The sequence below is a fragment of the Gossypium hirsutum genome, chromosome A10 (assembly GCF_007990345.1).
Source record: "Gossypium hirsutum isolate 1008001.06 chromosome A10, Gossypium_hirsutum_v2.1, whole genome shotgun sequence".
Lineage (NCBI taxonomy): Eukaryota > Viridiplantae > Streptophyta > Magnoliopsida > Malvales > Malvaceae > Gossypium > Gossypium hirsutum.
In genome coordinates, this window is record NC_053433.1 from 4901769 (window position 1) to 4927439 (window position 25671).

The 25671-nt window shown below is 31.8% G+C and overlaps 2 protein-coding genes and 1 long non-coding RNA gene across 4 annotated transcripts; 2 read left to right on the plus strand and 1 right to left on the minus strand.

Annotated features, from left to right (window-relative positions):
• The first annotated feature begins 2009 nt into the window (after positions 1 to 2009).
• Positions 2010 to 2981, plus strand: LOC121208521 (uncharacterized). Its single transcript, XM_041079384.1, has 2 exons — positions 2010 to 2100; positions 2212 to 2981. Exons 1-2 carry the CDS (start codon positions 2010 to 2012, stop codon positions 2979 to 2981), a joined length of 861 nt encoding a protein of 286 aa, XP_040935318.1.
• A 5168-nt stretch (positions 2982 to 8149) lies between these two features.
• LOC121208584 (uncharacterized) lies at positions 8150 to 9676 on the minus strand. Its single transcript, XR_005903696.1, has 2 exons — positions 9154 to 9676; positions 8150 to 9050 (listed from the first exon to the last, which is right to left on the minus strand). It is a non-coding gene; the product is annotated as an uncharacterized lncRNA (long non-coding RNA).
• Positions 9677 to 10910: 1234 nt separating this feature from the next.
• On the plus strand, positions 10911 to 12729 carry LOC107913816 (integrator complex subunit 6 homolog). 2 transcript variants are annotated; one of them, XM_041079654.1, is made up of 3 exons: positions 10911 to 11334; positions 11451 to 11613; positions 11941 to 12729. In XM_041079654.1, exons 2-3 carry the CDS (start codon positions 11455 to 11457, stop codon positions 12466 to 12468), a joined length of 687 nt encoding a protein of 228 aa, XP_040935588.1. In that variant the 5' UTR covers positions 10911 to 11334; positions 11451 to 11454; the 3' UTR covers positions 12469 to 12729. The 2 variants fall into 2 exon arrangements, with proteins under 2 accessions (XP_040935588.1, XP_016697952.2); XM_016842463.2 differs by having other exon boundaries at positions 11008 to 11169.
• The last annotated feature ends 12942 nt before the right edge of the window (positions 12730 to 25671 follow it).

Genomic DNA, 25671 nt, shown 5'->3' on the forward strand with positions numbered 1-25671 from the left:
GAGTAAGGATGTTAACTTTGACAGGACCAAACTAAAATTAGACGTAGCAGGTAAATTTTTTTCCTATTAACATATATTATATATGTTAATTATTCTAAAAAAATTGGATAAAAATTATGTTCTGCATTATATTTTCAAATATATACAAGTTAAAAAAATAATAATATGAATGCATATTTAAAAAAAGTGGGCACTACTGTTTTCATATTTCAATTTTTACTCATATTTAGTTTCTTCAAGAAGATTTTTTTTATTAAAAATAATTTTTAATATTATTTTAATATTATAAAAATATTAGAGGGATCTACTTCTATATTTGGGATGGCCATAGTATATATATAAAGAGGAAATTAAAAAATCTTCGACCTTAGGGGTCATGGCCCATTAGGTTTCTTAGTAGCTCTGCCACTGTATATAACGAATATCTTTTAAATTTCACAGTTGAAATTTCGATTATATCTTGATTTCATATAAAATAATTTTCACCCATGGATTTAATTTGGTTAAATCAAAAAAGTGCATTTAAGATGTTGATAAGTTTATTGTGTTTTTAACTAAACCCTTACAATTAGTTAGTCAAAATTCTAGTCTGCCTTTTGGCACGAATTCTCTGTTTGCCTTTTGGCACGAAGTCTTGTTGCGGTTCTGTCTTTTCTCTCTTTTGTCAGATTCTGGTTTTCTTCTCTTTTACCTTTAAGTTCCTTGTTTCGGTTTGAGATTTTTCTGTATTTATTTGTTATGGAAGAAGAGTCAGCTGGTCTGAGTTTATTAGATGATGAAGAGGAGGCGTTTCAAGAGGAAGCAGGGGTGGTCGATAGGAACTACCAGTTCTGTTAGGTGGGGCGATGTCTAACGGATAGTGTTGTTCACTTCCCTTCTCTACGCAATACAATGGCAGATCTCTGACACCCAATTGGTGGGATTTGTATCACAAACTTAGGATACAAACGATATTTGTTCCCATTCTTTCATGATGTAGATGTCCAAAGGGTAATTTCTGGTACTTCGTGGTTCTTTAATAACCACTTGCTTATACTGCAAAGAGTTCAAAACAAAGAAAACCCATTAGTGCTAACGTTGAACTTCACTGAGTTTTGGGTACAAGTGCATGAATTACCCCCAAGTCTGATGACTGAAACAATGGCTAAACAATTTGGGGATTTTTTGGGAAAATTTCTCGACTATGACACTTCTATTCCAATCTTTGGTCTTAAAAAATACATGCGCATTCGTGTCTGTTTGGATGTATCTGCTTCATTAAAATGCAAGAAGAAGATACAGATTGGGACGGATATGACGGTTTACGCTCGATTTAAGTATGAAAAATTAAGTTTGTTTTGCTTTATTTGCGGCAAGCTAGAGCATGGTGAAAGTAACTGTCCTTTTCATCTTAAAATTGAGCCCTCAAAAATTATTTTTGGATAGAAATTACCATTAAGGGCGGTGCCAAGGCGACGGAATGTAGTGGCGAGCAGGTGGCTGCGTGATGCTGATGGGTCACAGAACAGTACTGAAAATTTAGAAAGTGTCAATAAAATTAATTTAATAAATACGGAAAATCATACTAGGTGAAATTTAGGGGGAAATTTTAGGAATCAAATATCAAATCCCAATTCCATTTATTTAGGGTCAAATCACCAGTATACTATTAATTGGCAGAATAATTGGCGTAATTGGAGTAAAGGAGATTCAAACCTTAATGGTTTGGTTAATGGGCCCATGGACCTAGTTTTGGAGGAAGAACACGATCCAATAGCTGTGGTAGAAGGAAAAAAGTGGCAGAGAATAGTGGAGGAACCCATAGCTCTTTTGGGTGTTAATATTAAAGATGGATCTTTTGATTTAACGGCTAGCTCTGGTGCTCAGAGCAGCCAAGCACAATGAAAATCTTAAGGTGGAACGTTCGTGGTTTGAGGAGATCACGAACCATTAAAAGGCTCAAGAATAAATTAACAGGTGTTAATCCCTGAATTTTGTTTCTTATGGAAACGAAACTAAGTTCTAAAAGAATGGAAATGGTGAGGTTGAAGTGTGGATTTGAGAATGGTATTGAGGTTGGTGCAGTTGGTTCAAAAGGAGGATTATCTTTGGGGTGGAAAGGTAATTCATTGGCGTGTCTTAAGAGTTTCTCCTCGTTTCATATTGATGTTGAAATTCATAATAATGAATGTGGAGAAGTTTAGAGGCTAACGGGGTTTTATGGGAATCTAGACGGTAGAGGGAGAAGTGCTTCTTGGGATTTGCTTAGGCAGTTGAGTCATGATCAAACTACCCCTTGGGTTATGTCGGGAGATTTTAACGAGATTACTAATTCTTTTGAGAAAAAAGGTGGCCGCCATAGATCAGAAAGAAAGATGAATGAGTTTCGGACGACTTTGGAAGATTGCAGTGTCAATGATTTGGGTTTTATTAGGAGGTGGTTCACATGGGAAAGAGAAAGATTTTTAGCCTCTAATATACGAGAAAGATTGGACCGTGGGGTTGCTACATTGAATTGGATGAATCTACTTCTAAGCTATCAGTTAGAACATTTGGGTCACTCCTTTTCTGACCATTGTCCCATTATTTTGGAGAGGAAAAATTGTGTGTACTTTGAAGATAGATTGAATTACCTCTATAGCCAAGAACCTTCTGATGAGATTTTAGCTGAAATAACAGATGTTCAGCTGAATCTTAATTGGGAGGCTGATAAAGAAGAACTCTTTTGGGAACAACGTGCCCGCATTAATTGGCTGAAGAATGGAGATCGAAATACCAGCTATTTTCACAATGTGGCAGATCAACGTCAATTTCGTGGTCGTATTACTAAATTAGAAGATGAAAATGGTAGAAAGCTTTCTTCGACTGAGGAAATCCTAAGGCTTGCTTCGGACTATTTTGTTAACCTTTTTTCGGCTTCTAGCATGGGTTCGGATGAGCACTTATTTGGTTTAGTAGAGAAAAAAGTCACTGAAAGCATGAATGCTGCTTTGCTTAAATAATTTACTGAGGATGATATTGCCTATGCCGTTAAAATAATGGCGCCTTTGAATGCACCTGGCATTGATGGATTTCCCGCTATATTTTTTCAAAGGTATTGGCATATTATAGGGCCTGAAATCTCCCTTTATTGTTTATCTATTCTAAATGGTGAATTTGAAATAGGAGATATCAATAAAACTCACATTGTTTTGATTCCTAAAGTTGAAAAACTGAAGAATATGTCACAATTCAGACCCATAAGCCTTTGTAACGTAGTTTAAAAAATTATCGCGAAGGTCTTGGTGATTTGTATGAGTGCTATTTTGGGATACTGCATACATGAAGCTCAAGGAGCTTTTATCCCAGGAAGACTGTAATAGCCTAAAATTGGGTCTAGTTGGAACAGAGGTTTCGGGACCACATAATTCGCGATAGAAATAATTATTTTATGATTATTTTGAGGCCTATGATATGATTGCATGACTGTGTGAAAATTTCGTGAAGAAATTCTATGCATAAAGTGCTCAATTTGAAGTTAGGGACTAAATTGAATAAGTAGCAAAACTTACATTCTAGAAGTTTCTAGTATGAAATTGCTTTGAAATATTAATTAGGAGGTCTTAAATAGAAATTTGACCAATTTCTAAGTGATGGACAAAAATTGGACATGGATGAAATTTTTGAAAGTTTAGTAAGGAAGGGCATTTTGGTCATTTGGTAATTAAAAGAAATAAAAAGGGAAAATAAAGCCAAAATTGACTAATCTTTTTCATGGAGGCCGAAATTAGCATGGGGGAAGCCATGGCTAGGGTTTTCAAGCTTTCCAAGCTCAATAGTAAGTCCGTTCTAACCCCGTTTTTCAAGTTCTTTATGTTTTTGGAATCCCGGTAATTTGATTAAGCTTATTCTAGCAATAATTTAAGCTAGGGTTCATATTTGGAAAAATACCCATAGGTGAAATGTGTTTATTTTTCTGTTTTATGATAAAATATGAGGTTTTAAATTATGTTAGACAACTTGTGCTACTCGGTTTTGAGTGAAAACGAGTAAAATGGCTTAATCGGTAAAAATACCTAATAGTCATAAGTATATGTTAGAGTGAGAATTTGATGTTTCCTTAGAAGGGAAAAGTGATCAGCATGTCATAAAACATAAGAATAATGGATGAATTTTAATTCCCGAGCCTAGGGGCAAAAGTGTAAATATGTAAAAGTTTAGGGGTAAAATTGTAATTTTTCCAAAATTTGAGTTAAGGACTGTTTTGAATAGTACATTAATTAAATAAGTAAAATATGTTGTTTAGATCCCAGAAAATGAGATTTGAACCTAGAATGAGAGAAAAATTGAAAATTGGGAAAGTTGGTAAAATGGCCGTTTTAGTATCGAGGTAAGTACATATGTATAATAGCATTAATTTATACATGTTTCAATGTAAAATTGATATATTTATTATGATTTCCGAGGTGTTGAAAGTATGTAAGTTGGTATGATAATAATAGAACAATAATGCTGTAATTTATATTTGAAAGTTAAATTTAGTGAATTAATTGAATTATGTTAAATTAAATGAATATGGTGCCAAGTTTATGAATTGATTTAAAAATATGTCTATGGTACATGAAGTGCACTGAATTATTATACATAAATGTGATTTCTATGATTATGGATATTATGGGAAATTGTAAGTTCATATGATTTTTAATAAGGCAATGTGTAATTTAATGTTATATGTAAGTAATACATCAATAATACTTGTATTATGATATTTTATAATAATATTGGAAATATGTTTGTGGATAATTACTTGATTGGTGAAACTGTTAGAAAAGAGAGAGAAATTTCGGTTGAACCTTCGAAAAGATTGGATGATACAGATAGTATGTAGCTAGGTCACATGTATGGTGCTAAGTGCACATCATATGTACAAGAGAGTTACAAGACATTATGATGTAGCTAGGTCGCATGGGTGATACTATGTGTACACCATGTAGACAAGAGAGCTACGGAATACATGTAGCTAGGTCGCATGCGTGGTTCCAGGTGAATGACACCATGTAGACAAGAGAGCTACGAGATAAATTGGCTAGGCGACATGGGTGGTACTGAGTGTTCACCATGTGGACAAGAGAGCCGAACTATCTGATGGGTAGAGCTATGTGCTGAAATGATCAAGTATCGAGGATTGATCCGAAGTGTTCAACGGGAGACTCTCTATGTATTGCTTTGTGAGTTTTGTGATGAATAAGTGTAGGAACTTGGTTATGTGAATGATGTGTTCATTAAGTGACCAGGATGTGGTTAGGTTATAAACAAGTAAGTTATACATGAGGATGATTTTATGGTGACCTTGTGATCATGGGCCTATACTTGTGATGTATGAAATGTGGTGAAAATGATTTGTGATATATATGTTAAAATGAGGTTAATACAAAGAAAGTGTGAAAGAGTGAATTAGCAATAAAACTATTTTGGACAGTAGTAGTGACGTGATTTTGAAAAATCACCAAAAATAGTAGAAATTGAATCAGACACTTAATGAGATATAAAATTAAAGATTAATGAGTCTATTTTCATATAAAAGAAACATAGCAAGAAAAGGAGTTCTATATTTTGAGATATTTATGTTTTTGTGAGACTGGTTCAGAATGATTACCTGATCCCCTGTTCTGACTTTGGGAAATCACAAAAATTTGGATAAAAATAATTAGAGGCTTAAACTTATATTTTTAAAATCCCTAATGAGTCTATTTTCAAGATAAATCAACAAGAACATTATCCGAGTTCTGTATTGTGAGATAATTAATTTTTAGTGAAAAGAGGTTAGAACTGTCAGAAAGTGAAACAGGGGAAATTTTAATGAATAAACTGTAGTAATTTGCTGAACCAAAAATTATGAAAATTTTATGGTGGAAAGATACGTGAGTCTAGTTTTAGGGAAAATTTACAGATCTTATTTTGGAGCTCTGTAGCTCGAATTATAAATAAGTAAGTGACAATGACTCGTGTGGACAGTTTGATGTGAGCATTTATTAGTAAATTGTGAAATCGTACTTACAAGAATGCTATATACATTAAGGATGTGGAATGGAGAGGAGGAAGAAGAAAATAAATATATGTGGAATACATGGAAACTATGGTATATGAAATATTGATATAATGAAATAAATGATATGTGTTTATAAGAAAACAGAAAGAGAATGATATGTATCATGACATTTATATATATATGACTAGTCTCAATGTAATGCTTGTTGGGTATGGAGTTGAATTGAAATGTTTCAGGCAAACATGTTATTTTGCGCATTTGAATTTTGGTATTTTATAAAGATATGATCTAGTTTTAAATATGAATGCTTGATGATTAAGCTGAAGATATTTGGTAAGATGACAATCTTGGTATAAATGTATAAGTGGTACTATAATAAACAAGGTAAAATGAGTATGAGAGACACATGTATGATGACATACAAATGCTATGTTTGTGGTTTAATTGAGAATATTTAATCATTAAATGAATACCATGTTATATGCTTTTGATTTTGTATAAGTGTGTAAGAGATTAAGGTTGACTAAAGCTTGGAAAATAGCCTAGGTATATTCCACACAGGCAGAGACACGGCCATGTGTCTCAGCCGTGTATGGAACACGACTTTGGGACACGGGCGTGTGGAGCCTTAAAGCATGAAATTTCTAAGATTTTCGTAAGTTCTCGGTTTAGTCCCGAACCCTTTCTAAAGTATGTTTTGGGCTTCGTAGACTCAAATAAGGGACTATGTGTAAGTGAATGAACGTTTTGAAATATGAATGAAATTTTACGGCCTGTATTTTAGTTTAATGTTTGTATGTTTGTCCGGTAACGCCTCGTACCTTATCCCGGCCTCGGGTACGGGTAAGGGATGTTACAAAGACTTATTTCGGATAATATCTTAATTGCTTATGAGGTCCTTCATTCTTTCAAAAAGAAGAAACGTGGCCAGGAGGGGAATTTTGCGCTAAAATTCGACATGAGTAAAGCGTATGATCGAGTTGAATGAGATTTTTTGGCGAGGATGATGAAGTATTTGGGATTTCATGATGATTGGATTGTTCCCACTATGAGATGTGTTTGTTCAGTGACTAATTTTGTGAGCCTCAATGGGTATAATAGTGAATGGTTTTCACCTTCAAGAGGCTTAAGACAGGGAGACCCTCTTATTCCCTTTCTTTTCTTAATTTGTGCTAAGGGTTTTTCTACACTTATTTCAGAAGCCAAGCAAAAAGGTTTGATGAGGGGTGCCCCTATTGGAAGGGCAAGGTTCTCTATTAATCACTTTTTTTTTGCTGACGATTGCATTCTTTTTTGTGATGCCTCGTGTGAGGGAGCTCGAGCGGTTCGTGACGTTATTCAAGAATATGAGCTGATTTCCGGACAGAGGGTGAACTTTGACAAATCCCTTATTTATTTTGGGGCCAACGTGGATTCTAACGTCAAAGAGAACATATTCAATTTGCTAGGAGTTCGAGTGGCTTCTAACCCTGAAAAATATTTAGGTCTTCTTATGATGGTTGGTCGGAGGAAAACTTGGACATTTGCTAATTTTTTTGATCGATTCAGAAAACGGGTTGATGGGTGGAGCTTGCGTTACCTATTAATTGGTAGGAAAGAGGTCTTTATTAAGTCGGTTTTGTAGGCTATACCACTTTATGTTATGCAATGTTTCCTTATACCGAAATCATTGTGTCGAAAGCTAGAAAGAATATTGAATAAGTTTTAGTGGACCAACAACAAGACCTTGAAGGGTATACATTAGAGCGGATGGGAGCCGTTATGTAAACCAAAAGATGCTGGTGGGATGGGTTTTAAAAATTTGTTTTTGTTTAATAAGGCCTTATTAGCAAAATAGGTTTGGCGTATTTTAACTTGGCCAAATTATATCTTTTAGCCAAAGTTTTAAAAGCCATGTATCATCCTTATTCAGATATACTTTCAGCAAAAATTGGATCTTACCCTTCGTTTACCTGGCGAAGTATTTGCAGTGTTCGGGATTTGATAGTGAATGAGATTTTGTGGCGTGTTGGTAATATTACTCGTATCAACATTTGGAATGATCCTTAGTTGCTTGGAAGAGAGAATCATAGAGTATCAGTCCAAAGGATTATGCCTAACTGAACTAAGATGAATCAACTGATCAATTATGAGACTAATACCTGGAATAAGGAGCTTGTTCATAATATTTTTTATACTGATACAACAACTCGTATTTTCTCCATTCTTATTTCAAGGGATAGACCGAAGGACATGATGGTTTGGAAATATGAAGGCTGGAGGGAATATACAATTAAAAGTGGGTATCGGGTCTTATCTTCAGAACACATACAGAATACTTTAGACACTTCCCCTAACGGTGAGGAATACAATGAATTTTACAAATCATTATGGGCTTTACACATTCCTGCAAAAGTAAAAATACACATATGGAGGATGTTTAATAATTTTTTGCCCCATTTCTGCAACCTAGCGCGTAGAACTTTGAGTGTTGAAACTGTCAGCCCTTTGTGCAAGAAAGATCCAGAGGATGCTGATCACCTGATGTGGTCTTGTGATTTCTTACAGTGTGTATGGGCATCGTTAAGCTTTGATAAGTTGTAAGATTCGTTTTGCTAACATCTTTTCTGTAGCAGAAGAAAAACAAAGACAAATTATGGCTCTTTCCTTATGAGGTCTATGGCATCGAAGGAATAAATTGATACATGAAAGTGTAAAGTTTTCTTTGCAGGAGCTATTGGGGTTTATTAGAGGGTATAATCAAGAACTTATTCTTAATCAATAGAACTTCTGTCCATCCTTTAGATCTATAGCAAATGAAATTTGGAAACCCCCAGACACTGGAGTTATTAAGTTAAAATTTGATGCGACTTTTCATAGTGTTGATAGAATCGCTATAACATCAGTTTTAGCTAGAAATTCGGAAGGAGAAATTGTGGGGGCGGAGACTTATCTTTTTAAGGATGTGGTTGATGCTTTTGTGGCGGAGGCACGGGCATGCGAAAGGGCTCTACTTTTAGCGGGTGCTATGGGCTTCCGACGACTGATCGTGGAAGGTGATTCACTGACATTTATCAAGAGTATTAAGAAAAGACAGGATGATAGTCCTTAGACCGATCACACATCATATTAATATTTTAGAAACTGGTTTTGATGATGTTTCCTACCTCTTTGGGCCTCGAATGGTGAATGGAGCGGCGCACACGTTAGCTTGGAAGGTCTGAGAAGACAGGCTTTTGGGGGCTGGGATGATGGAGTGCCAGATTCTATGCAGACGATGGCGATGAAGGGTCGATTGGCCTGGAACTAAAGTCATCAATGTGCCCTTTGATTTGCTTTGAATGTGGAGAAGGTTCGCTGAATCTCAAGTTTGGATTTCAAAGCACTTGTTCCTTCTTCTTTTACTTATTTTGATTTATCTGAAGGTGAGGGAACTGTTTGGCTGATATTTGGCTTATGGAATGTGCTGCTGTTTTGGCTTGGGCGGATTTCTTCTTTCTTTTGGCCTTGGTAGTTTCTAGGTGTTTTTTTGGTTGACAGCTGTTTCCTTTATTTATTGCTTTGTCGTTTCATGTTGATGTATGTGGCTTAGTTGTCTGTTTGGTCTTTTCATGTTGCTGTTTGCTGAATTTTCTTAGTGTTTTTTCACCTTGAGCCATGTAATAATAAATATCAGTCAGATTATTTCAAAAAGATGTTGATAAGTTTTTTTGAATCTAATAAAATTTTTACTTTGTTTAATATCATTTAAATCGGATCAGATCAATTAGTTAAACCGATTGGAATGAAAATTGACTAGAGCATTGGTCTAGACAGGAGTTAGATAATTAACTCATGAGCCATTCTAAACTAATTCAAATTGACTAAAATCGGTTGAACTGATTGAATCTATTTTTTTTTAATAATTTATTTAATTAAATTGTGCAAACCAATTGGGTCGATCGAACAAAGAGAACTAAAAATCAATAGTTTAACCAATTTGACTACCATTTTAATTTTGAAGATCTTGATTTTGTTTGTAATTTTTTATCTTACTAATCTTAAACAAAATAATAGCGTATCAAATAATGGACCCTTATCTAAAACCATTTCAATCTATGCAATTTAATTAAATAAATTATTAAAAATAAAAAAAATATATATTTTTTATTTTGAATCGATATCTCAATTAATTCTTTATTGAATTGGGGGTTTTATCTTTTTTTTTTGTGAAAAATAAGCAAAATTACATGAACTCAATTATTCAAAAGTCCCACAAGCTGTATCTTGTTGAATAGTCCCTAATACATCATTTGGAGGCACATCGAAAATCTGTAGGCTTGACTTCCATGCTAGACAGAGTTTGGCCAAAGAGTCCGCAACTAAGTTATCCCTTCTGGGCACATACCAAATCCGCTACTGCCCTTCGGATCACATAGTCTTTTGGCCCTTCGAAGCACTAGGATGCCTAAGTCTTCCATCTCCTTATCAGTCAAGATCTTAATCACCTCTAAATTATTTGTCTGAATTATAGCCATTTGTACCCATTATTTAGTACGATGAAGATTCCATTAAAAATACCCAAGAGTTCTGCCTCAAAAGAAGTATACCTACCTAGATAACGATTATATCTTAAAATCCAATTACAGTCATTGTTAAATAAGGTTTCTCGTTCCAATATTTGACTCCATAATGGATTATATATATTTTAATTAAGGTTGAGATTGTTATTTTAAAATTCCATACCTTATTCAACAATTAAAAAGGCGGGGGTTGAGACGTGGCATTCGTAAACTAAAAAAAATTCAAAGTTAAGGAAACACAAAATATACTTAAAAGAAATAATTAAGGAGAATTTCAAGGCATTTTCGTTAACAACAAATTTGAAATTGACAAACGGGATCTAAGCATTTAATGGCGTCTTGCTGAGAAAAATGAAAAGAGGAAATGGGTTTATCTACTACAACCCATCCATGGCGTTTAATGGGATTGCGTACTTTATGCGCCTACCCGTGATGGTCTTTAAACTATAAAATCTGCCTTAGACTTTGTAAAAATATTAAAGCCTTCCCTCACCCAAAGGGCAGCTCTTCAACAAAACAGTACAAATCGCATTTAATGCCGCCATTAATGCCTTCTCTTCAATTTTTTCTTCATTCTTTGGTTTCTATCTACAACACCAAGTAATTCATGATTGTTGAAAAGTCTGTGTCATCCCTCATCAATGTTATTTTTTAAAATTTTAATTACATTTAAATGTTTGATTGTGACCTTTTTATGTATATATTAAAAATCTCTCATAAAATCACATTCATAGTATAAGTCCAAACCTTTTTAATGATAATCAGTTGAACCATAATTTCCTTGAGGTAGACTGTTATTTACGCTATTTAAAACTTCATTTGCTTTCGTTTTTCCTTAGCTTCTGTTTTTAATTTTTTTAATTTTTGGGTTCATCTTTCTCTCTTTTGTTCTTGGGTTGAAGAAAAATGACAGCACAAGTGAGCAGTTCATTGGTAAGGGTATTGAGTGGTCACATGGAGGAGCAGCATGCTGGGAATTCTGATATCTTGATTACAAAAGATTTGCTGGGAAATTTGTCAAATGCTAAACCAACAACACCCAAAGCTATAGATCTTGAATTTAAGGTGAAAAATTTTAGATTTATCTTCTTTTTCTTTCTTTTTTCTTTTTTAGCTTTGTTTCTGAAACAAATCCCAAGAATTCATTTATGTCTATTTAACTCTCTGTACTGTAGTTTTCAGTTCACAATTAGTTTGCTTAACCATTTATATTGAATTTAAAAGAAACAGAGTATTTATTACAGCTTTTTAATGTTCTTCACTTTATCCTTATTATTTATGAAACCATCTGACATCTTTTCTGGGTTTTTGCTTATATATTGAAATATTTTTACCTTGTATATAGTTCATGATCTAAGCATCTTTTTGTGATTTGGGTTTATAACCATGCAGGGTGGGAGAGTAGAGGCACAAAAGTGCAGCTCATCATCATCACCATCAGCATCGGCATCATCACCAAAGTCACCATTATCAGCAAAAGGATCGGCTTCTCCAGATGGGAAATCATTCAAGACTCCATTGTCGAATTTCCTACAAGATTCCAAGCTCCAAGACTTGAACTTCCCACCAATCAACCTGTTTGATGAAATGACAACAACTTCCCTCGATTTAAAGCTCCAATCTTGTTCAACTCCAAGCCCTTACCAAAGTGTTTGTACCCTCGACAAGGTTAAACACGCCCTGGAAAGAGCAGAAAAAGGAGGAAACATGAAGAAACGTTCATCGTCACCACCACCGCCACCGTCATCGCCGCCTGCAACGTCTTCATCAACACCAAGAATGTTTGCAGCTGCATGCCCTGGTTGCTTATTATATGTCATAGCTTCGAATACAAATCCCAGGTGCCCTCGCTGCAATTCTTTTGTTCCATCTTCCCTGCCTATGAAGAAGCCTAGGATTGACCTCAATGCATCATTTTAATCCTTTTTTCTCTTTCTCCTGTGAACATTGATTGGAGATTTTAAAAAAAAAATGTTGTACAACTCTTCAGCCCTGCAAATATTCTTGATTCATGTAAATTGAAAAAGAAAAAAAAAAACAATAGGTTCAGAATTCAGATATGGGGTTTACTTTAATTTAGTGTAGGGGGGAATCCAATGATGATATTAATAGATGTTTTGTCAGTTAAATTTCCTTTGTCGTTTGGAAGACAGAGAAAATTTCAATCTGATGTTCGTATTATATATGTATATATTTATTTATTTTTACAAATATTTCACATTATTGTTTCTTCATGTTTGATGATGATGAAGAACACAAAATTTCTTCCAAAAAGAACAAAAAAATGAAGAACACAAAATCATGTTTATTTAGACTTGTCAATTTTAGTTGGATGGAGGATAATGGTTAGGTGAGGATCTAGTATTTCCTAATAATAATTAATTAATGCAATAATTAAATAATGAATTTTCCTATAACATTAAATTAGAATCCATTTTTGGATTTTGACATAATACCCATACCTTACTGAGTATCACTTTCAATGTATTTTACTTAGCAAATGAATGAAAGTCGAGTAATTGAAGGCATCTCTTCATACATGGCAACCGACCAAATATATTATGAATGTTAATTTATTATATATTATATTATAAAAATTAAAAGTTACTATCTACAATTGCAATGTGTAAAATTTATGTTTCACCATGTACCTATCCACTACAATTGCAATGTGTAAAGTTTATGTTTCACTATGTGTACAGTTCTTTTCAAATTAGTCCGGTTTTGTTGGATTATTCAATGTGTTTTGTACTTGTTGGATTTTACAAATCAGACACAAGGATAAAGTTAGATTTTCCTTTTAAAATAAAGATTTAAATATTTTCTAGAAAAATTTAATTTTTTTGGTAAAAAAGATTAAAGGTTTAGATTTAAATGTAGATCCAAAAATAAACTTTTTAAATAGAGGGGAAAAATTAGTTATTAAATACGTAGGGTAATATAAACAAACTATTAATGGAAAATGTTAACAAGTTTTTAGTAGTAATAGTTAAGAAAATATCTATGGACATTATTAAATAACAATATTATTAATTATATATTTATTTTTTATATGAAGTATATAAAAAAAAGGGTTTTAAATGATATTATACAAAGATGGAATAATAGCATAAATAGTCCTTATATTTTATCAAAATTTTAGTGCGAGACTTCTACTTTGTAAATGTTGATGTTGGTACTTCATGAAAGTTAATGATATGACAAGCTGACATCATTTTCCACATTGCTATACCTTTAGAAGTTTTAAAGGGCAAAAACAATAAATATTCTAATTTTATAACCAAAATATTAAATATTTTTACCTCCTAAATCAAATATTTGATGTATCATAAAAATAATATAAAATTTAAAAAAATTGGAGATGCTAATAAATATAAATATTTGAGAGAAAAATAAATATTTTTTTTTGAAAAAAAATATATTTATTAAACATCACCCACCATAGGTCAAAATTATAAGGAGTGTGTATTTAAAAGTCTCAACATCAAAAAAAATTAATGGTTTGTTTTTGAAAGTTGAAACCCACGCCAGCATCATACTACATATGACTGTGGCGGGATAGTTGTTGAGGAACGCACCATGTCATGTGTATCCACTTTAGATTATTTGCCACGTGTCAAGCCTTCTGCTGACCCTCGCATTTAATGCGAATGTCATTTGGGCACGAAATTATAAAAGAGTTTGGTTTTATTTTGCTACTTACGACGAAACTCATTAATGGAAGACTTTGATTGATGGGCAAAAAAAAAAGAAAAAAGAAAGAAATTCAAAATTAAATGAAAATAAATAAATAATTAATTGAGAAAGCAATGATGGTAAGCAACTCATTTATTTATTTTATAGTTTTTAAATTTAAAATTTGTTTTGTGCTGGTGAAGTATTTATTGCGTGGGTTGAGTTTGAGTCAAGAAAATTGATGGGATTGAAAAGCTTGTCTTCACAACACTTTGAAAACATTAAAGGCTGCCTATTTCTCTTTTGAATTTCTTTTCTCTTTCTATTTTGCAAATTGCATTTCATTTAATTTACGATTCATTGCATTTTTGAAGTCCACCAAACCATTGTATTTGATGCACAGGATTAACAGTTGTAGCATAAATAGAGTTGAGTGGTTAAAATTTTCATCAGGAACCAAAAATAAAGAGAAAGAGGAAACCCCCTTTCAATCCCGTACCCTACAATTTTATTATATAAGTCAAATAATTAGGTTAAATTTCGAGTTAAATCTCGAATTGAGTTATAAATATTATTATATAACACTCGTAAACATATTTTTCAATTAAAGTTTGATTATAAAAAAAAATAGTTGAAATTAGAAAATAATGTTATGGGCAGGGATACCAAGTTTAACTAAAAATCCATTATGTTATGGTTTGATAGTGACTAGAGGCCTACAAAATCAGAAGATAAATTTAATGCTTAAATTTGATAAAAGGTTAATGATACATATAGGAAAATATTTAGGCAAGGTATAGCCAACATAGGAACTCAAACATGAGGATGAGCGTTTCATTCCTTTTATGTTGTTAGTTGTTTTTTTAGGTTATTTGCATCAGTTCATAATTGATTAATATGTTGGATTTGAATTATGGGATACTACATTCACTGTTGAAGTGATTACTACCAATTGCAATTCAATTCAAACCATCTATACATGTTATTAAGTTCATTACACTATCACAATCTGTTTTACAGTTGTATTTAAGTCTTATACAACCTTACGAACGCTCTTAGACAATTAAAGTTTTCAAAACTTAATGAGTTGGCGTCGCAGCTTTAGATGCACAGTGTCGTGACTTTGAAAGCAATAGGTTGATGTCGCGACTTCAAACAGGACACGTCGCAAAGTTGGAAGGCTTATGTCACAACATCAATAACATTGTGTAGTGACTTTGAGGGCAAGCTCCCTCAAAATCTACTCACTTAATTTAACCTACCCAATTTCTAAATTGCAATTGAATTTTGAGGCCTCAAAATCCTACGAGACTCATCATATATCAAAGACATATATCGACTTATGAAGCCTTCACATTTTATAAACTATTTTGTTGTAACACTTCCAGGACGTAACCGGCCAACTGGTGACTCGAAGATGATACCAAAAATGCAATTCTTGATGTACAATTATGCGCGAAATAAATTTTTTCCCTAGGACAATCATCTAAACAAATATTAAAGTGCAACAATACAACTATCATCAACTTATTTAACTAGTTAGTACATGGCAATTTTTACAAAAACTATTCAATACCAACCGTTAGCATAGAATTAAACAAGTAGTTACTGATAATAAAGTATACAAGAAGACATAATGTAACTCTTGGCCAAACATTAACTAACAAGTATATATATATACAAGGTTTGTCTAAGTACAACAAAAGAATACGAAGTCAAAAGAAGGTCGTGAGCCACTAGAGACAATGCTCAAAAGAGATGAGGCTAGGATTGGGATAGAGGGTAGAGGGAGAATGGTTTCTTAAAAGGGAGCGAGAGGTAGAGAAAGATCTCGTTTCTGCTATAGTTGTGAGCATTTATATCTTTAGCTATGGCTTTGATATTACATGTGTCATGTGCCTATTAGTAGGTAAAAAATAAGTGGCCAAGTGATTTACTATTATAGGCTAGGTAGGATAGTGATTGGACATGCTATCAATCATTTTAGATAGGAAATGGTAGATAAAGTTAGGCATGGTGATTAACAAGTGGGGTATTCATGGGTGCTAACTCGAGGAATGCTTCTTAGAGGGTGTGCCTGTGGCGCCCATCTAAGGGGTATATCTAAGGGGTTAATCGAGTTCACTGCTCGATCCCAAGGATAAGGGTAAATAATTGCCCCCAATCAAGAGGGAGTTTTACTTTGGCCTTCCTCAAGACGCTACTGATTTAGTGCTAACAAAGGATAAGTTTTTGTGAATAATAACAAATGTCCAAAGTTTGAATTGTTGGACTGTTGTTGGTTGGCTGCACGTTTGGTCCACATCATTACAAAAGATGCGTGTTTACCCAAGTTTTAATGATGGTGCATTAAAGTGCATCTTCGAGAAATCATAGTAATTATTACTTTTGTTTTAAATGTTTGGTATTTTCAATTTTTCAATTTTTACTAGTGTACGGGCCCAAATTTGCCCGGCCCTTTAAAAAACCTAATAATGATAATAAAACCCAAAATTCAATGTCCAAATTACAAACAATTAGCAGACCTAAATTACCCAACCTAAACCCAACTAAGCCCAAACCCGGATGGCCCGATAGGCCCAAGCTTAAACTGAATCCGGCCAAACCAGCTCTCTCTCGAGCGCCACACCTCATGTGCCTCTGTCAGCGTACCCACCACCCAAGGACTGTCGCCTTGCACCAAAATGGAAGCTTTTGCCTGTTGACCTTCCTTAGCCCTGCAAAACAATCTAGAAACTAGCAAGAACACAGCATAAGGCAACACGCAAAGGCAGACAAAAAAGAGGAACAGAAATTGGAACAATAGGTATTCAGCTATATAGCTAAGAGCAAAAGATGTAACCTTTTTTTACACGGAGATTGAAATAAAAAAGCAGTAAAAAAAATCAAAAGGTGATTTTGAATCTCATTTTCCTTTTGATTTTGCTCCTATTTCGTTGATATTTGTTATTGCATGCAAAATAAAATGAATAAAAAGGGTAAACACTTATCTGTTTTAAGAGGGCTTCGAATCGTCATTTGCTTGGTAGAAATCGAAGCTTAGATGAGGCTTATGAGGTTTAAGCTAGCAAAATTCTTGGGTTTGTGGTCGAACGAGGTCAGAACGGGCCATCGCATGTCACCGTCCGTCGTGTAGGGAGGCGAACGGGGCGATTGAGTGTGGAGCTTTGATGTTCAGCCGATTGAAAGGGGAATGAGGCTCAGGGTTTTTGTTTTTCTTTTGGTGGCTGAGTGTTTAGTCTAGGGTTTCTTTTTCCTTTTAATTTTGTTTTGTGGAGGGCATAAAACGGCACCGTTTGATGCCTGTTCCAGTGGCTCCAAAAAGATGCTGTATAGGCTTTAACCGTGCGACCCGACCCGATTGCCCCTGGGATCCGCATGTTTTAGCGGTGAGGGGATAATTACATGATGGCTCCTCCCCCTTTTGCATGAGCATTCAATCGCGCTTCATTTATTTTGTGTCGTTTTTTAATTTGGTTCTGTAGTTCACGCATGTTTGCAAATGGGTCCATGCCTTAGCGTAGCGTTTTGGGACATGGAAAATTTCCAGATTTGATCCCTGTTAATTCGCACGCGTCGCACGTTAGTCCCTCTTGTCTTCCCAATAATTTATTTTATTTACAGATCATCCCTTTTATTTTAAATTTATTTTAATTAAGTCTGTTATCTATACAATGTTTATTTTTTTTAAGGAATTCGCTTAAATCTTTTATGTATCAAGATTATTTTATTTTGTAAAAAATATCATTGCTTTAAAAATTCCATGTTATATTGTCCTAACATTTTGTGTAATATTCCATTTAAATATTTTTGTATATATATATTTGTACATGTATGCTATTTTAATTGAACTTTCCATTTAGAATACTTATTATTTTAAAGTTCTTAATATTTTCATACATATGTTGACCTATTTTGATAACTCTATTTTGTTTTTATAAAATCGTCATTTTTAAGTTCCTTTTTATATTATATTAATATTTTATGTAATATTTCATTCAAACGTTTTTATGTCTGTACATGTATGATTTATAGTAAAACTAGTTTAATCCTATATACATATTTAATCCCATGTTATTCTCGCATATATATATATTTTTTAAATTCATTTATGTATATATATGCTTTTAAATCTATTATATGTATAAGTGTTTCCTAATCTCATATTTCATTATATATTTTTACTCTCCTTTTATATTCTATGTATATTATTAATCTCATTTTATTTTGCATACGTAATTTCTTTTAAATTTATTTACATAGTATGTATTGATGTTATTTAAAGAAAAATCTCACATGTCTTATGTTTTTTTTTACATTATTATTATACGTATATAAATTGGTATTTATATTTGATCTATATATCACTAAATTCGTGTGTTTATACATATAGTTTTATTATATACATAATTATGTTTTTTTAAATCTGTCACATATATGACTTATGGAAAAACTAATTTAGTCTTATATACGTTATTATGTTTTTGTGAACCTATTATGTATATTTCTTAAAATTATATCTTATTATGTATCCTTGCTATACTTTCACATTCTACATATTATCAAATTTTTCTTTATTGAGTGTATTTTAATAAATATTTTTACATGCATATATTATTTGACTTAAAAGTTTTCATACTCTAACGCATATTTTAATGAATACATAGATATCTTTAGTTTGTTTTTACAAATAGTTTCAAATTCAATAATTCATTTATAATATATCATGTGTTCATCCTTTTAAATTTGTCTTATACATATTTCTTAACTTTCATTTTGTTTTGCATATTTTGCATTTGATTGTGTTGTCTTAGGTTGCGTATATTATTGTTGTATATTATTTTCGTCTCGTATTACTATTATATTGATTATTCTTCATTCATGCTTAGGAAATTGATAATGTTTTTTTAGATTGATTGAATTTAATCGTTTATCTTGTTAGTTGATTAAATGAACTATATTATCTTCATTCATTCATCATAGTATTTCATACATGCATATTATCCCATGTTTTATGTTTCCTTTTTGGTTTAGAAATATCACTTCATACTTTCCAACTCTTTAAAACTAATTATTCCATTTTATTTCAAGTCAAATTGATGAATTTCAAGCTAGTTTTATAAATTACTCGTTTAAAAATTCCTTAAAACGAAGGCAATGTTTGATGTTTGGAAATTCAGGAAATCGTACCCTACCGTGCTGGGTTTCAATTTCCCGTTTGTTCAAAATAATCGAACCTTCCTTTAGAATTTCATTCGTGTTTTTTTCCTAAATTCTAAAATAAGGCAATGTTTGACGCTTGGAAATTCGGGGAACCATGCCCTATCGTGCTGGGTTTCGATCTCTTGTCTGTTCAAAATAATCAAATATTCCTTTAGAATTTCATTCGTATTCTTTAAATTCTAAAACAAGGCAATGTTTAATGTTTGGAAGTTCGAGGAATCATGCCCTACCGTGATGGGTTTCGATTTTTCGTTGGACTAAATAATTGGGCATCCTGTTGTAATTTTCAATATATGAATTTTTTTTTGAAATCAAAATTTATCGTGTTCTCAAGGGAATAAAGGATTGTGTCCTATCGTGTTGGATATGATGCTGCATTCCTTTGAAACAACAGAATTTTGACGATCAACTTGAGCTATTCAAATATTTTCGAAGAAACTATATTTCAAAATAGTTTCAAATCTCAGACATAAGGACAGTACTTAATCAATTTGGTACCAATTTTGGGCGTAATGAGGGTGCTAATCCTTCCTCATACGTAACCGGCTCTCGAACCCGTTTTCTCAAATTTATGTAGGCCAAAATTGATTTAAATGGAATAAAATGTTTTATCAGGTGAGCCAATCACGCCTAAACAAAAGATTGGTGGCGACTCCGCGTTTTGTTTTCACAAAAGTTGATCACCGTTTTTAAACCTAAAAAAATGGTTTCAACAACTAGCATTTGGGATACCACTCTTACTGTGTTTTAGAAGAGTCTTACAACTTAGGTGGTGTAAAAAGTGCTCAAACGTTGTACTTTATCATGCTTACTAGAGGTTTTTTTTTTAAAAAAATTCTAAGTTTTCATATCTATTCTTTAGTCTTCAACTTAAGATTTTGTTTTTTTGGCACAGTTCAGGGTGACTTGCTAGGTTTTTCTCTTGGTAAGTTTGATTATTTGTTGTAGCTTTTTAGGGTTTTATTTATACACTATTAGAGAAAAATGGTGGAAGGTAAACAGGATAGAGGGGCATGTAGCAATATGGGTGATAAGGGTCAAAGAAAGTTAATGGTAAAGAGGCCGTAGAGGATTGTCTATATTGATGTCCTAGTTAAATGTGCCATTGAGCATAACGAAATGCAACAACTATTGAGAGTTGGCATTTTGGTTTTAGGGTGTGTATGTAACGCCCCTAACCCGAATCCGTCACCGGAATAGAGTTACAGAGCATTACCGGAGTTACCGATTCATTTATCAGATATTTCATTAATCCGATATCTTTTCTTTACCACGTTCAAGTCTCGTATTCAAGTCATCCGGATCTTTATAAAGAAATTTGATCGTCGTTTTCATTTATTTCATGTTATAATACATTCAACTAATGCTCTAAACAAAATCATCATTTTGCCCCTAAACTTTTAATTAATGACGATTTCATCATTAGGTTAAAATAAAATAAAATTATTGCAATTTAATCCTTCTTTCCAGCCGTTATTCTCACACAAATTGATAACAACCTATGAATTCTATAAAATGTCAGAATTTTCCATAATTTCAACACTTTTCAATTTAATCCTTAAAACATGTTTTTCCCTGATCTTGAGCTAAATTAATAATTTCATTCAATTTTGTAATTTAAATAATAAAATAATCCATTTCATGCAATTTGGTCATTTCTGACATTTTCACAAAATTACCCATAAAGTTTTACTTTTATTCAATTTAGTCCCTAAGCCTAAAACATGCAAATTAGCCATGCTAGATGAATATTCATATATATTTTTCCTCCTCCTCTTGTCCATTCCACATCCTTAATTTATATAACATGCAACAAGTAACATTATCAATAATTTCACTATTTACTTATGTAGATTCAAAACTGTCCATTTGCGTCAAAGTCACTAAATTATTTATATCTTAAGATAAAGAACTCTAAATTAAGATCCGATAATTTTCCCTGAAACTACACTTACTTATCTTATTACCATAAAATTTTCAAAATTTTTGGTTTATCCAATAAGTACAGTTAATTCTTAAAATTTGCCCCTGTTCTGCTGTCTAACAGTTCCGACCCTTCTTCACTAAGAATTAATTATCTCATTGTACGAGATTCGGATGATGTTCCCGCTTATTTATATTGAAAATAGACTCTTTAAGGATTTTAAACATATAAATTTAATCCCTTAATTATTTTTCTCCAATTTTTGATGATTTTCCAAAGTCAGAACAGAGGAACCAGAAATCATTCTGACATTGTCTCACAAAACTTATTATATCTCATGATTTACAATTCGATTGCTTACACCGTTTCTTCTATAAGAAACTAGACTCAATAAGCTTTAATTTCATATTTTATTCATCCTCTAATTAGATTTCTAAATTTTTTTGAGATTTTTCAAAGTTAGACTATTGCTGCTGTCCAAAACTGTTTTAGTGCAAAATGTTGATTTTCATTTTGCCCCAAATTTCACAGTTCATACAATTCAGTCCTTACTTAATTAACCCCTAAATTAAACTAATTTTCTCAATTAATACTTTTCCTAGACATTATAAGTTATTTCATAACTATTGAAATTCAGAATTTCCACATAAAACTCTAACTTCAAACTCTTTTATAATTTAGGTCCCAAACATTCACTTTCTATTCAATTCTTTCAATAAAATCAGCATATAAACAATTTAAAGCTCTAATTCTATATCAAATTATCATATACTTCCAGCACATATTCATAGAAACTTTCAATTTCTTTCATAGAATCAAGAACTAATGAATTCAACAAATGGACCTAGTTGTAAAAGTCACAAAAACACAAAAATTTCAAGAAATAATAAATAATTGAACTTACTTGCGGTAAAATATGAAAAACCAGCTTAAGGGAACTCTCCATGGTGTTTTTTCTGATGAGAATGCAGAAAAATAAAGAGAAATCTCGATAATTCCACTTTAGTCCTAGCTTTATTAAGTAAATTTTGCAATTTTCCAATTTTGCCCTTATTTTCTTGGTGATTTCATGCTCTTGCCGTCCAGCCCAAATAGACCTTGGGTATATTTTCCTTTTAAACCCTCTTTCTTTTATCATTTAAGCTATTTAATCATTTCCCTCAATTTTGCATTTGATACAATTTAGTCCTTTCTGTTCAATTAGCTATCAGTACTTTAAAATTTCTTGACGAAACTTTAATACTAACTTATTAACACTCCATAAATATTTATAAAAATATTTATGGCTCGATTTAAAATTCCTGAGGTCTCGATACCTTGTTTTCAATTCTAATTATTTTAATATATATATTTTTGTACATTTCACTATTTCAAAATTTTTCCTAACTTCACATTTAACTTATACTCACTAAATTAATAATATTTCCTACTCATTTGTCGGATTTAGTGATCTCGAATCACTGTTCCGACACCACTGAAAATTAGGCTGTTACAGTGTAAGTTTGGTTTTGGTAATTGGGATATGTTTGATACTACCTCTATTATTACGAGTATGGTGGGGTATAATAATTGTAAGGGTCATAATAATAGGTTTTGATATTTTGGTTTGTCTAGGCTTGATTGACATTTTGATTTTGATTAGTGGGTATATTTGTTTTGAGGTTTGCCATCGAAAAGATATCATAGTAGGAATGAGACTATGCTCATTGCTCCAATTATTGATGTTGGATCTGATCAGCAAGAGAATGAGATGAGGATAGGTGGTTCACCTCGCTTAGAGTAAGGCAGAGAGTAACCGAAGACGGTGCTTAAAAGTGATTAGTTTAGGATTGAGAAAGAAACTAGGGGGAGAATTGTTTCTTAAGAAGAGAGAGAGGAAATGAGTCCTGTATTTCCTGCTGGAGCTATGAGATTTTATAACCTTAGTTGTGGTCCGAAGGTGCCATGTGTCAAGTCTCTATTAGTGCATCAAAGGCAAGTGGCCAAGTGATCCGCCACTAAAGGCTTAGGTAAAGGGATGATTGAACATGCTTTCAATTATTTTATATGGGACATGGTAATTGAGGCTAGAAGTGGTAATTTATAAGTGGGGCCCTTACAGGTATTAAGTTGATGACCGCTTTCGAAGGGTTGTGCTTGAAGGGTCTATACTAGGACTCCTTCTGAAGGGTTCATCAAACTCGATACTTGGTCCCAAAGATAAATGTACAATAAAAAAAACTTAAAATTGGTGAATAGGATAAAATTAATTTTTATTATTTATTTACTAAAAACTAAAAATACTTAATTTTTATATTTATGAATTAACCCGATGAATTTAACTTTTATTAAATTCTGAATGACAAATTATTTTTAGTTAACAACTCAAGACATAAGGTAATATACATCCAATATTATTTGCATTCAATTTAGTAGGTAAAAATTTAGAAGAAAAGTTTGAATATTATTATTTTCTTTTACACTATTATTAAGGCTTGAAATTTTTTATTTTTATAATATTTTTATAATCAAAATAGTTAATATATTTACAATTTTATTGTTGTTGTATTTCAATTATCAAAACAATTAATATATTTACTTTAATAAATACTTAAAATAACCATTTCAAGAACTTGAATAATATTATGTTTATTTAATATATTTGCATAAAACAAGTGGTTACATATTAAATAATTTACGCTACATTTGTTTCACTGGAAATATTTTTTGTAAAATATTTTTTATAAAATGGATTGACTTTCTAAAAAAGATGATATTTTCTGATATTTAGATGATTTTATGTAAAATATTTTTCATCGCTTGGGAAAATTTTCCTGAAATAATTTTCTAAAAGTTGTTTTAGTGAAACAAACACAAAATAAATATATATTACACAATTTATAATAGCATTTCTCTTAACAGTCAAAATTTATTTTATAATAAGATAATTTTGTATAACAATTAATATCGTATATAAATTATCGACTGAGTCTTAACTCAATTGATATGGGTATTGTTACTAATACAGGAGGATGTGGGTTAGAGTGAGCTAAAGCACGTTATACTCTTACTTATGGGTTGAGGAGGGGCTAGGGGTAGTTTTAGCTATTGTCTAAAGCAAAGCCCGAACAACAAACATGACTGGCACAACTCGAGCCCAGACCACATTTGGGACGATGAACACCCTTGACCATCAGGCCATCACATAGGGTTTTAATTAAAACTTAATTTATTTACATATATGACACAAATGCTCAAATTTATATATGGAAAATATTTTGTACACAAGGAGTTTTTAAATTGCACAAGTAGGGTTAAGGGGCTGACAAATGTACTATAGAAATATAGTAAAATATTTTAAAATAGGACACTTGATTTTTAAGATTACTTGTGGAATAAAAAAAATACTACTAATGTATTAAAAACTAACTCAGTTATATAATTAAAATATTCATAATTTATACTATAAAAAATTTACTATTAGATATTTATAAATATTAAAATATATTTATTATTATATTAATATAAATATTTTTCAATAATATATTAATAGTATTATATAAAATTTAAAAATATTACTGTTAAAATGTACTATTAAAATAAAATTGTAAAGTTAAAAGGGAGAATATTTGTTACACAGTAAATGTGGAGTTTTTAGATTCTACAAGTAGAGTCAGAGAATTGACATGTGTCATATAGGGGTATAGTAAAATATTAAAAAATAAATATTTTTTTAAAAAAATTATCACATGATAATTTTTTAATATTGCTTATAGAATAATAATAAAAAAGTATAAGTACCAAATACTAACCTATAAATTATTATATTATTAAACATAAATGATTAAATTTATAAGTTTAATAATATTAGATACTAATATTTTTAATATCTAAAATATTTTTTTAAAATAAAATAATTATTATAGTAACATTAAGCTCGATTTAAGTTAATATTTTTTATTAAAATAAAATTACTCATAAACAAAAAAAAATTAGTAAATGATATAAAAAAATTTTAATAAGTAAGTGATTTATCAAAAATTAAATTTATTTTTTATTGCTTGCAAATTATTTTTCATTGATAAAATTATTTTTCACGAACACAAAAACTAAAAATTAAAAATATTTTTCGAAAAATAAATGCACTCTTCATTCATCAATGATGGTCTTAATTATATTTTTTAAAATCTGGGCAAGGATTATGTTGAAGTTGATAGGAGGACAGAGTGGTGGTAGTTTAGAAGTTAAAGATAATGATAATTGTTTTCACAAATCAAATCAACCTTCAGTAGAATTAAATTAATTTCTACATTAGATGATGA

Bases quoted from the DNA above. Each gene is read 5' to 3' on its own strand.
- LOC121208521 (XM_041079384.1), top strand. From the start codon at position 2,010: ATGGAAATGGTGAGGTTGAAGTGTGGATTTGAGAATGGTATTGAGGTT. The intron at 2,101-2,211 runs GTAATTCATTGG...ATGGGAATCTAG, and splicing joins ATTATCTTTGGGGTGGAAAG to ACGGTAGAGGGAGAAGTGCT.
- LOC107913816 (XM_016842463.2), top strand. The intron at 11,614-11,940 runs GTGAAAAATTTT...ATAACCATGCAG, and splicing joins CTATAGATCTTGAATTTAAG to GGTGGGAGAGTAGAGGCACA.